Here is a 13,909-nt window from a genome sequence, read left to right on the forward strand (position 1 = left end):
CTGTTTATTGCGTCGAGTATAACATGTATGATTACCTGCCCTGTGGGTGGGTGGCGTATGTGTGCACCCGTTGCAAGGAGTGCCTGACCCTCAGAGACCGAGTTTGGGCTTTGGAGGCCAGGGTGGCTGAACTGGAGGAGCTAAGGGAGGCAGAGAACTATGTTGATGAGACTTTCCGGGACACTGTAGTACTGTCCCATCTCCCAGTCTGAGAGCCCCAGTGCTCTTAAGGAGGATGAAAGGCTCAGGGGAGCAGAGCATTCAATGGGAACAGAGGGAAACCATCCCATAGTTGGGACCCTCCTTCCAGAGGATGTTGCGGTATCCTCTCGCACTAGGGATACCTCTTAGGGGGAGGGAACGCCAGTTGTTGGGAAGAGGCCGGTGTTAGTAGTGGGTGATTCGATTGTTAGAAACATAGATAGTTGAGTTTGTGATGACCGGGAGAACTGTATGGTCACTTGCCTGCCTGGTGCGAAGGTTGCGGATCTCTCGAGGCATCGAGATAGGCTTATGTGTAGTGCTGGGGAAGAGTCGGTGGTCGTGGTACATGTAAGTACCAATGACGTAGGAAAGGGTAGAAGAGATGTCCTAGAGGCCAAATTTAGGTTGCTAGGAAAGAGACTGAAATCCAGGACCTCTATGGTGGCATTCTCAGAAATGCTTCCAGTTCCGCGTGCAGGGCCAGGTAGGCAGCAGAGCTTCAGAGTCTCAATGTGTGGATGAGATGATGGTGTAGGGAAGAGGGGTTTAGATTTATTAGGAACTGGGAACACTTTTGGGAGAGGAGGAGCCTATACAGGAAGGATGGGCTCCCCCTAAGCCAGGGTGGAACCAGACTGCTGGCACTCAACATGAAAAAGGCCATAGAGCAGTTTTAAAACTAGGAGATGGGGGGGAAAGCCAATTGGGGCGGAGAAGTATGTAAATCGGACGGAGACTTCTCTTAGAGGAGAATCCATTGATAGAGATTCTTTAGGCTGTAGTGAGAGAGAGGAGGAGAGAGGAGAAACAAGGGGCCAGAGCAGACAGACAACTACATACAAAGGAATCTAATACGTCAGGAAAGGGCAGACAAATAAACAGTGGCAAATTTTTAAAGTGTTTCTGCACAAATACTAGAAGTTTGATTAATAAGATGGGTGAACTAGAGTACCTTGTATTAAAGGAGGAGATTGACATAATAGGCATCACAGAAACCTGGTGGAATGAGGAAAATCTGTGGGACACAGTCATACCGAGATATAAAATATATCGGAAGGATAGAACAGGCCGTGTGGGTGGCAGAGTGGCACTATATGTGAAAGATAACGTAGAATCAAATGAAATACAAATCTTAAATGAATCAACATGTTCAATGGAATCACTATGGATAGTAATTCCATGCTCCAATAATAAAGATAAGGGATATGTTATCGACCACCTGACCAGGACAGTGATAGTGACGTTGAAATGCTAAGGGAGATTAGAGAGGCTACCAAAATAAAAAACTCTATAATAATGGGAGATTTCAGTTCTCCCCATATTGACTGGGTACATGTCACTTCAGGAAAAGATGCAGAAATAAAATTTCTCAATGACTTAAATGACTGCTTCTTGGAGCACCTGGTACAGAAACCCACAAGGGGAGAGGCAATTCTCGATTTAGTCCTGAGTGGAGTGCAGGATCCAGGTCTGGGAGGTACTGTTACAAGACCGCTTTGGGAATAGTGACCATAATACAATAACATTGAACATTCCTGTGGTGGGAACACCACCTCAGCAGTCCAGCACTCTGGCATTTAATTTCAAAAAGGGAAATTAAACAAACATGAGCAGGTTAGTTAAACAGAAATTAAAAGGCACAGTGACGGGAGCCAAATCCCTGCAAGCTGCATGGAAACTTTTTAAAGACACCATAATGGAGGCCCAACTTAAATGTATATCCCAAATTAAAAAACATAGCAAGAGACCTAAAAAAGTGTTACTGTGGCTTAATCACCATGTAAAAGATGCAGTGAGGGACAAAAAGGTATCTTTCAAGAAATGGAAATCCAATCCCAGTGAGATAAATAGAAAGGAACGTAAACACTGTCAAATTAAGTGTAAAACTGTAATAAGAAAACAAAAAAAGATTTTGAGGAACAGCTAGCCAAAAACTCAAAAAAAAATAGCAAAATGTTTAAGTACTTTAGAAGCAGAAAGACTGCTAAAAAAACAGTGGGTCCCCTAGACAATCGAGATACAAAAGGAGCAATCAAGGATGATAAAGCCATTGCAGAGAAGCTAAATGATTTCTTTGCATCAGTCTTCACGGTTGAGGATGTTGGGGGAGATTCTCAAACCTGCACTGTCCTTTGTGGGAGATGAATCTGAGGAACTGTCGTGGATTGAAGTGTCATTAGAGGAGGTTTTGGATCAAATAGAAAAACTTAACGTGAACAAATCACCGGGATCGGATGGCATTCACCCAAAGGTTCTAAAAGAACTCAAATGGGAAATTGCAGAACTGTTAACTGTGGTTTGTAATCGATCCCTTAAATTGGCTTCCGTACCTACTGACTGGAAGATAGCTAACGTGACATCAATATTTAAAAAGAGCTGTAGAGGCGATCTCGGCAATTATAGATTAGTTAGTGTAACGTCGGTACTGTACTGGGAAAATTAGTCAAAACAATAGTTAAGAATAAATTTGTTAGGCTTGTAGAAGAACATAATTTGTTGAGCAAAAGTCAACATGGTTTCTGTAAAGGGAAATCCTGTCTTACTAATCTGTTAGAGTTCTTTGAAGGGGTTAACAAACACGTGGACAAGGGGGTACAGTAGATATAGTATACTTAGATTTTCAGAAAGCCTTTGACAAAGTCCCTCACCAAAGGCTCTTGTGTAAATTACATTGCCATGGGATAAGAGGGAAGGTCCTTTCTTGGACTGAGAACTGGTTAAAAGACAGGAAACAAAGGGTAGGAATAAATGGTAAATTTTCAGAATGGAGAGGGGTAACTAGTGTCCCCCAAAGGTCAGTCCTGGGACCAATCCTATTCAACATATTCATAAATGATCTAGAGCAGTTGTCACCAATGTTTTGGGGCTGCCAGGCACCTGGGGACGGGGCTGCTCATGGGCCCCGTGCCTGGGGGTGGGCCATGCATGTGCCACGCGCCCGGGACTGGCACCGGCATGTGCCACAACCCCGGGCAGGGGCTGCTCCGGTGCCGTACGCCAAGGCCCGGCACCAGCATATGCCGCAACCCCTAGCAGGGGCTTCCCAGGCGCTTTGCGCCCGGGGCTGGCACCGGCATGTGCCACGACCCCGGGGCAGGGGCTGCCCACACGCCTGGGGCTGGCACTTGCCTCATGCCCGGGGACGGGGCCAGCCCAGATTGCTCCGCGGGCGCCCATAAATGGCCTGGGAGGTGCCATGGCACCTGTGGGCACCGCGTTGGGGACCACTGATTTAGAGAAAGGGACAAGCAGTGAGGTAGTAAAGTTTGCAGATGATACTAAACTGTTTAAGATAGTCAAGACAGAAGCAGACTATGAAGAACTTCAAAAGATCTCACCAAACTGAGTGATTGGGCAACAAAATGGCAAGTGAAGTTTAATGTGGATAAGTATAAAGTAATGCATGTTGGAAAAATAACCCCAACTATACATGTAGTATGATTGGGGCTAATTTGGCTACAATAAATCAGGAGAGAGATCTTGGAGTTATCGTGGATAGTTCTCTGAAAACTTCCACATAGTGTGCAGCGGCGGTCAAAAAGGCAAATAGAATGTTAGGAATTATTAACAAAGGGATAGAGAATAAGACACAGAATATCTTATTGCCCATGTATAAAACTATGGTACGCCAACATCTTGAGAACTGTGTACAGATGTGGTCTCCTCATCTCAAAAAAAAAAAAATATCTTGGCCTTGGAAAGGGTTCAGAAAAGGGCAACTAAAATGATCAGGGGTTTGAAACAGGTCTCATATGAGGAGAGGATAAAGCGATTGGGACTTTTCAGTTTGGAAAAGAGGAGACTGAGAGGGGATATGAGGTCTATAAAATCATGAGTGGTGTGGAAAGGGTGAATAAAGAAAAGTTATTCATTAGTTCCCATAATATAAGGACTAGAGGACACCAAATGAAATTAATGGGTAGCAGGTTTAAAACTAATAAAAGAAAGTTCTTCTTCACACAGCGCATAGTCAGCCTGTGGAACTCCTTGCCTGTGAAGGCTAGAACTATAACTGAGTTTAAAGAGAAGCTAGATAAATTCATGGAGCTTAGGTCCATAAAAGGCTATTAGCCAGTGGGTAGGAATGGTGTCCCTGGCCTCTGCTTGTCAGAGGCTGGAGACGGATGGCACGAGACAAATCGCTTTATCATTGTCTTCGGTCCACCCCCTCTGGGGCATCTGGTGCTGGCCACTGTCGTCAGACAGGCTACTGGGCTAGATGGACCTTTGGTCTGACCCAGTACAGCCGTTCTTATGTTAGTGTGGAGTCTGACACATCTCCCATTAACTCTTTGGGGTCCTAAATTTTGATTGCTTTGAATTCTGAGAAAGGGGTGGGGCCGCTCCACCTGCTTTGCCCTTGCATGGGAACTCAAGGAAGCACAATGTACACCTATGGCCCTGCCAAACTCTACTATTCAGAATATTCCAAGGCTAGTGTGAATGAGCGACACATATGCACCTATAGTAGGATCCACTCTAATGACAACATCTGGAAGAATGCTATCACTGTTGAGTAAGTAACTATTGTTTAACATAAGACTTCGATAAATGTTCTATTCCACACACAGAAATTATAAAGAAAAGGGTCTCTTACTATAGGACTTTGTCCTAATTCTGGAAACTCTAAAATTAACATTTATTAATTTCTCTCTTCCAGTAGACAGGAGGAATGGAGAACAGCAAAGGGAGAAGAAGAAATAAAGATTTATAGATCTGAAGAGAAAAGAAAGCACGTTACAAGCCATGTTCCAAGAGAGAACAAAATACCTTCTTTCCCTAAGGTAAACAGTCATCCATATTTTATTACAGAAAGTACCATATAACTTATTTTGGTATATTGAGTCCACAGATGTTTCTAAACGTCTCATGCCAATTAAAATTAAAACTGGAAATAGGGATATATTGTTTCTTATTTAGAGTTAAGAGACTACCTGACCGTTCATGTTATATTTTTAAGTGACAGATAACTTTAGCACAGATTTAGTTTTGCTCAGTGATAGCTTATGCCCTTTCTGAATGCTTATGTCACCAAAATTCAGACATGTGAAAGCTAGGAAATAGAGTTTAGGTGCTTAAAACAGAAAGCTAGTCACATTCCAAACAAGCAGTGAGTTGTGTTTCTGAAAATCCTGTCAAATGAAAATTATTAGAGCAATGCATCTTGGTCATGAGGGCATATCTTATTGTTAGAGGCTGTCACAGATGGAAAATGGTATATATTGCTTTAGTTGTACAACTGGAAGAAAATGTTTCTAACATGTACATCATATGGGTTTTCATGGAAGGTTCAACTTTTGTTGAAAAGTTATGCCAAAATTAACCATGCTAGTTCCACTCTCATCATCTGTATAAATAGGGACAAACTATTGCTACTAATGTGACCAAATATTTTCCATAAAAGCACCTTCTCTTACAAGCAGTTTTTTGAGGGACCTTTAAAAATATAGGTCTGATTCATATGGCAATATAAAAACATTCCTTCAGAGTAGACAAGAGCAGCAGCAAGATGGTGTGAGGTTGGGGATAATGATCTGAGATTCATGCCAATTGGAGATATACCATCACAGATCCTTTTTACCTTTAAAAAAATATGTTTGTAAAATAGAGATCTTGAAGAGGTGTTTTGGAAGAGTCTGTGTGATTCTTTAAATTAGACTTTTTGGGGGGGTTTTCTACCATGGAACATGTTGGCTGGAGAAATAATAAAATTGTGACTACAACAAAAGCCAAAAATGCTGTCCCTTAGGGATTTGGAGGCAGAGCTAAGAAAAAGCCCATGAATGGCTCATGAGAACGCCAAACTGGGTATAAGTAGTTTTGAGTGCTCTTTCATGATTTCCACCAGGGTAATAGTGGAGCATCCTCACAAAATCAGAGTTTTTACAAAATGTCTTTCCTTACAAGACAAGTAATTTTGTGTTCCCCTTTTATAGGCTTTATTTAACTTGGCTCCTTGAGTGCCAGCTAGCAGTTTGGAAAGTAGTCAAAAGGTTCCTGCAGATTTTTTTAGTTCAAATCAGTTCAGTATCAGAAGTTTGATCAGGCCATTGTTATCCAAAACAGCACTGGGACACTGGAATTGTCATTTCAGAGCAGATCAGTAGTCCATCTAGTCCAAGTTTTCTGTGTATGACAGTAGTCAGTACTAGAGCCTTCACAGGAGGAGGCAAGAAACCTCCTAGTGAGCAATTTTGGAATAACCTTTTCAAAAGGGAAGCTTCTTCTAAGCTTCCTCAGTTAGAGGTTGCCTTGAATCACACAAATTCATATCCCATATTTACTTTATTCTTATAATTGTCCGATCCCTCAGGACTTTTGCTCTTTCTTCGGTCATCATATATAGTAGCCCAATGTCTGTGACTCTGTAATGCTGAAATGCTGGCTGTTCCCTCTGAGAGGCGCTGTTGCCTCCTATCGTGGCCCTCGGCTGAATTCTGTGACGCTCAGCTGGGCCGCCACGCGGGAGCAAGCAACACAAGCGGCCGTTTGGGGGCTGTGCTCCCCTTGTAGCACCCCCGTGCTGCATTGGGAGCGCGGGGAGCAAATGGCTGCTTGCTTCCGCGCGGCGGCCTGGCTGAGCAGTGCAGAAGTCAGCCGAGCGCCACAGCAGGAGGCGAAGGGGAGCGGGGCGGTGATGTGCAGCTTGACAGTGGCTCCAGGCCCCGCCCCCTGGCTGTGAACAGACCCTGGCCCGGGGCGAGGGCAGAGAAGGGAGGGGGAGGTAGAGGTGGAGGACAACTGGGAGGCTGCAGGATCAGTGCTGGGGGGCAGCTGGAGCTCATAGGCAGCAAGCGGCGCAAACAGCTGTTTGGGCTCCACGCTCCCCATGCAGGAGGAGAAGAGAAAGAGAGAGGGAGAGGCAGGAGGGGGAAGGAGAATAGAAAGAGAGTGAGAGGCAGGAAGGGGAGGAGAGAGAGAGAGAGAGGCAGGAGATGGAGGAGAGCTGAGAGAGGCGGGGGGAGGCAGTAGGAGGAGGGGAGAGGGAGAGAGAGATGGAGCGAGAGACCGGAGGCTCAGGAGAGAAGACCAAGATAGAAAGGGAATAGGACGTGGAGGAGAGACCTGAAAATCCCGTTTTATGACGGGTTAATTGGCTAGTTATCTTATAGTGGGCTGCAGGTGTGTATTTGTCCTTTATTCATCTCAGCGCCTGAGGAAAGTGTGATGTGCCAATCTAAGGGGGAAATATTTCCAAAGATGAGTTGACAAGGTCCCCATTCTCAGGGAGGTCCAGGATGACTTATGCACATCATCATTACCCGAATGGTGCTGAAGTTCACATCAAGCAAATGACCTATCTCTGTCAGATTCTCAGATTTATGTAAATCCTTCCAAAATTAGGTGCAGCATTGTTTTATTGAATCTCTGAGATGAAAATTGGTATCTTTTTCATGCCCCCTTCCTTTCAAGCAATGACTGTCTTTAGTCTTACTAAATTCTAGGCTAGTAACAAGGATAGTGAAGGGTAGGTATATTTGCTGATAGGCTTTGAAATCATTTGGTCTAAGGTGAGGTGAGTTATAAGTAGAGTTGTACCAAATTTAGTCCTTTGGACAGCAGGGGCTGCTGGCAGGGAGCCCATCTCTGAAGGCAGAGCACCATTACCAGCAGTGTAGAAGTAAGGGTGGCATGGTATGGTAGGGTCTCCTTTATATCAGTGCTGCTGCCTTCGAAGTTGGGCACTCAGTCAGCGATTGCTATTTTTTGGCTGCCCACCTCTGAAGGAAGCAGTGCAGAAGTACGGTATGGTATTGCCACTCCGGCTGTGTCTAAACTACATCCCTTTTCTCGAAAAAGGGGATGTAAATTAGACACTTCAAAATTGCAAATGAAGCCAGGATTTAAATTTCCCGTGCTTCATTTGCATAATGGTGACTGCCGCTTTTTTTTGAAAAGGGGCTTTTTGAAAGAAAAACGGCTGTTTCGACGGGGATCGTTCAAAAATAAAACCCTTTTTCAAAAGACCCCGTACTCCTGACAAAATGAGTACAGGATCTTTCGAAAATGAGTACAGGATCTTTCGAAAAGCCCCTTTTTGAAAAAAAGCCATGGCCGCCATTATGCAAATGAAGCACGGGAAATTTAAATCCCAGCTTCATCTGCAATTTCGAAGTGTCTAATTTATATCTCTTTTTTGAGAAGAGGGATGTAGTTTAGACACAGCCTCCTGGCGGTACTGGAAGTCTTGTACTTTTATTGCCTGTATACAACCCAAAAGTCATAATAGGGCCATGAAGGCAGGAATAGAATTGGTGAAGACAACCATGGATGTCCATACCAATCTTGGGTAATAGCGCTGGAACAGTGTCCTTACTGTTCCTGTAAATTTGTTCTGATGATTGCTGGTTCGGTGAAGAATGCTATGAGGGAAATCATCTCTCCCCTCATTGTCGTCCTCCTCATTAGAAAAAGGTGGGGCAGATCTATTTCTTGGCACATTTAACAGTACTGAATTTACTGACACTTTATCAGTACTGAGAATAAGTGATTCTGGTGCTGCAATACCTAAGTCCTCATGTTAGAGAAATTGCTGAATTCCAAGTTATCTTGGTAATGAAGATGGCATCTTCAGGAACTGTTGTGGTACCAGGAATTGTTGCTGTGTTGGGAGGATAGGCAGTGAGGGTGTCTGTACCAAAAGTGGTGAAGTAGACTTTGGTATTGCTGATTTTGAGCAATGGGCTAGAAGTGAAACTCTGTGAGGTTCCTAAGGACATTTTTGAGGAAACAGAGGTGGCCCTAAATCAGGAGGCCACTCCTGCAACTAATACCTGCTCCTCTCCAGATGAAAACATTAATACCTCTGTTGCCTACAATAGCAGATGATTTTAACAGGAGCTGTTTAAAAGAATCATAGAATCATAGAATAATAGGACTGGAAGGGACCTCGAGAGGTCATCGAGTCCAGCCCCCCGCCCTCAAGGCAGGACCAAGCTCCGTCTACACCATCCCTGACAAACGTCTATCTAACCTGTTCTTAAATATCTCCAGAGAGGGAGATTCCACCACCTCCCTTGGCAATTTATTCCAATATTTGACCACCCTGACAGTTAGGAATTTTTTCCTAATGTCCAATCTAAACCTCCCCTGCTGCACTTTAAGCCCATTACTCCTTGTCCTGTCCTCAGAAACCAAGAGGAACAAATTTTTTCCTTCCTCCTTGTGACACCCTTGTAGATATTTGAAAACAGCTATCATGTCCCCCCTTAATCTTCTTTTTTCCAAACTAAACAAGCCCAGTTCATGAAGCCTGGCTTCATAGGTCATGTTCTCTAAACCTTTAATCATTCTCGTTGCTCTTCTCTGTACCCTTTCCAATTTCTCCACATCTTTCTTGAAATGTGGCGCCCAGAACTGGACACAGTACTCCAGCTGAGGCCTAACTAGTGCAGAGTAGAGCGGCAGAATGACTTCACGAGTTTTGCTTACAACACACCTGTTGATACAACCTAGAATCATATTTGCTTTTTTTGCAACAGCATCACACTGTTGACTCATATTCAACTTGTGGTCCACTATGACCCCTAGATCCCTTTCTGCCATGCTCCTTCCTAGACAGTCGCTTCCCATCGTGTATGTATGGAACTGATTGTTCCTTCCTAAGTGGAGCACTTTGCATTTCTCTTTATTAAACCTCATCCTGTTTACCTCTGACCATTTCTCTAACTTGCTAAGGTCATTTTGAATTATGTCCCTATCCTCCAAAGAAGTTGCAACCCCACCCAGTTTGGTATCATCTGCAAACTTAATAAGCGTACTCTCTATCCCAATATCTACATCATTGATGAAGATATTGAACAGTACGGGTCCCAAAACAGACCCTTGAGGAACTCCACTTGTTATCCCTTTCCAGCAGTGTTTAGAACCGTTAACAACTCTCTGACTACGGTTATCCAGCCAATTATGCACCCACCTTATCGTGGCCCTATCTAAGTTATATTTGCCTAGTTTATCATGCGAGACCGTATCAAATGCCTTACTAAAGTCTAGGTATATGACATCCACCGCTTCTCCCTTATCCACAAGGCTCGTTATCCTATCAAAGAAAGCTATCAGATTAGTTTGGCATGACTTGTTCTTCACAAACCCATGCTGGCTATTCCCTATCACTTTATTACCTTCCAAGTGTTTGCATATGATTTCCTTAATTACCTGCTCCATTATCTTCCCTGGGACAGACGTTAAACTGACCGGTCTGTAGTTTCCTGGGTTGTTCTTATTCCCCTTTTTATAGATGGGCACAATATTTTCCCTTTTCCAGTCTTCTGGAATCTCCCCTGTATGCCATGATTTTTCAAAAATCATAGCTAAAGGCTCAGATACCTCCTCTATCAGCTCCTTGAGTATCCTGGGATGCATTTCATCAGGACCTGGTGACTTGCTAACATCTAACTTTCCTAAGTGATTTTTAACTTGTTCTTTGTGTATCCTATCTTCTAAACTTACCCTCTCTCTGCTTGTATTCACTACGTTAGGCACACCTCCAGACTTCTCGGTGAAGACCGAAACAAAGAAGTCATTGAGCATCTCCGCCATTTCCAGGTTTCCTGTTACTGCTTCTCCCTCCTCACTAAGCAGTGGGCCTACCCTGTCCTTGGTCTTCCTCTTGCTTTTAATGTATTTATAAAAGGTCTTCTTGTTTCCCTTTATGCCTGTAGCTAGTTTGATCTCATTTTCTGCCTTTGCCTTTCTAATCTTGCCCCTGCATTCCCGTGTTGCTTGCCTATATTCATCCTTTGTTATTTGTCCTAGTTTCCATTTTTTATACAACTCCTTTTTTATTTTGAGATCATGCAAGATCTCCTTGTTAAGCCAAGCTGGTCTTTTGCCATATTTTCTATCTTTCCTACACAGCGGAATTGTTTGCTTTTGGGCCCTTAACAACGTCCCTTTGAAATACTTCCACAACTCTCCTCAGTTGTTTTTCCCTTCAGTCTTGCTTCCCATGGGACCTTACCTACAAGTTCTCTGAGCTTATCAAAATCTGCCTTCCTGAAATCCATTACCTCAATTGTGCTGGTCTCCCTTCTACCTTTCCTTAAGATCATGAACTCTATTATTTCATGATCACTGTCCCGTATACTGTCTTCCACTTTCAAGTTCTCAACTAGTTCCTCCCTATTTGTTAAAACCAAATCCAGAACAGCTTCTCCTCTGGTAGCTTTTTCAACCTTCTGAAACAGAAAGTTGTCTCCAATGCAGTCCAGAAACTTATTGGATAGCCTGTGTCCCGCTGTGTTAGTTTCCCAACATATGTCTGGATAGTTGAAGTCCCCCATCACCACCAAATCTATAAAGAAATTGCAGACATGTTTCAAATCCTCCTGGAAGGTTGCTGAGTCACAATGAAAGTTGGTGGACATATTACTCTTGTCAGCATCCTTCTAAATTGCCCTTCCCATAAATAAGGCACTCATGAATCCTGGCAAGGCCATCTGGAAAACACCTGCAATTGTTCCCCCTACTTGTAAAAGAGCAGATAAGAAGTACTATATCCCATTGAAGGATGTAGAATTTCTATTTTCACACTTCAGCCAAACTTATTAGTGGTAGAGGTGGTCAGCAAGCAGGGTAAGCAACACCATTTGAGGACTACCCTGTAAGGTAAAGCGTGGTGGAAAAAATTGGATCTTTTTGGTCACAAGGCCTATTTGTAAGCAACTTTGCAGTTCAAAATAGCATACTATAAAGATTTGATGGCAAAAACAAATTACACAAATTACTCTGAACTGTCAGAATGTAATGATTTAATCCATGATGACAAAAAGAGCAGTTTGTTAGTCATCACTGAAAACCATCTCCTGGCAGGACAGCTCTGTGGACATCCCTTAAATTCATCAGACATGGAGGCAAGGTACCTACATTTTTCTAGAGTGAGAAGATGACTTGCTCAGAAAAGGTAAAAGAAGTATTGCTAAACAGCAGACAGTGCCACTGCACTCTCTTAAGCTATCTCCAAAAATTGAAAAGATTCCATGCATAGTGCTGAAATAAACAAAACAGAGATGCCACCTCTGCTCTATCATTAGACCTGGATTACATATTTGAATTAAAGAAAATTAGGTATTTCACTGAGAGTACACCTTGCAGCCAACACAACCTTTCATCATAAAGTGGATAGACTTTCTGTCTTGGCCCATTGAATTACACAACAATTCTTGCAAGGTGTTTGGTAACTCTGTCCTGAACTCAGAGTGCCAATACCTCCATGGGATCTTAGTTTAGTACTTCATTCTCTTACGAGACCTCCATTTGAAAACTTAGATGTAATAGTGAACATGTAACCATCAATAAAAATGGCCGTCTTTGTTACCGTCACATACACAAGATGTGTAGCAGATCTTGGGGCTCTCCTGGCATAACCCCCAAACATGAACTTTTTCAAAAATAAGGTTACTCTAAGACCACATCCTACATTTCTTCATGAAGTACCCTATTTGTTTAACCAATTCATTCATCTTCCCACATTCTTCCCTAAATATCATAAGAAGTGGCACTTCAGATGTCAGAAGTGCACTAGCCTTATCTTAGATGGACTAAAGCATTTAAAAGGCACTTAAACTTTGTCAAGTAAGGAGAGAGAAACTAATGGAGAATCTGTATCTAAGCAAGACTGTCTAAATGGAAGCTTCAGGGGGTAGCCGAGTTAGTCTGTACAGGATAAACTTAACACAACAAATGGTCTGGTAGCACTTTATAGACTAACAAAACATGTAAATGGTATCATGAGCTTTCAAGGGCATAGCCCACTTCTTCAGATAAGACTCCGGTTATCTGAAGAAGTGGGCTGTGCCCACGAAAGCTCATTATATCATCTGCATGTTTTGTTAGTCTATAAAGTGCTACTAGACCATTTGTTGTTTTTTAAGTTTGTCTAAATGGAGTTCAGAGTGCATTCATCTCTACTACTGCCAACACAAACTGCAACCCCTATCGGGGGTTAGAACATGTTCTTCCAGGTTACTCTGGACCTCAGTAGCCTTCCTTAATAATGTGCCTATTATAAACATAAGTTAAAGCAATCACTTAGGCGTCAGATCACACATTTGTTCAGCGCTACACAATTGAGCAAGACTCTATATACAGTATTTTATTAGGACTCATGAGCCTATCAGCGATCACAGATTACACTCAGAAGCCCCTCCAAAGCCCCTCCTTTTCCACTTAGTAATGGGGATGTAAGCGACTAATCCACTAGTCAAATATCCGATAACCAAAAGCTTATTGGCTAGTCGACACACTGGTCAACTAGTTGCTCCCCCTGCTTGCTGCCTCTGTCAGAAAGAAGGGGGGGGGGGAGGAGAAAAGAGTGCTGTGGAGAGCTGGCCTAAAAGCCAGTTGCTTCCAGCTCCATGGGAGGGGGAAGGGAACCAGCTACGGCATTCCATCCTTGAAATGTACAAGAGTCAATGATGAAAATGCTTTCAGGTGGTAGCAGATGAGCCTTATAATATGAAGTTATAGGAAAATAATCTTACATGTGAGATGTTCGTGAATGAGATGGTACAAGTAGTGTTTGGCAATCTCAGTTTCAGATCACTAATGGAAGTACTAATGTCTACATTCAGATGGCACTGCAGTCCTTTACATCTGTTTCAGGGTATTTAGATGCTGATCCTTCAGGAAGGGGCCAGTCTAAAACTAGGAAGCACAAATCCAGATCTTGCAGGTGCAATTCCTTGGTGTCTTCTTGGGAAGAGGG

At 43.1% G+C, this 13,909-nt stretch overlaps 1 protein-coding gene across 1 annotated transcript in view; it reads left to right on the forward strand.

The window, feature by feature from the left end:
• PHIP (PHIP subunit of CUL4-Ring ligase complex) overlaps positions 1 to 13,909 on the forward strand; it is a 303,792-nt gene that overhangs the window by 173,129 nt on the left and 116,754 nt on the right. Inside the window, exon 20 of the mRNA XM_075923789.1 lies at positions 4,865 to 4,988. Within this exon, the coding sequence (XP_075779904.1) occupies positions 4,865 to 4,988 (124 nt within the window). The remainder of the gene's footprint in view (positions 1 to 4,864; positions 4,989 to 13,909) is intronic.

Source organism: Pelodiscus sinensis, chromosome 3 (assembly GCF_049634645.1).
Source record: "Pelodiscus sinensis isolate JC-2024 chromosome 3, ASM4963464v1, whole genome shotgun sequence".
NCBI lineage: Eukaryota > Metazoa > Chordata > Testudines > Trionychidae > Pelodiscus > Pelodiscus sinensis.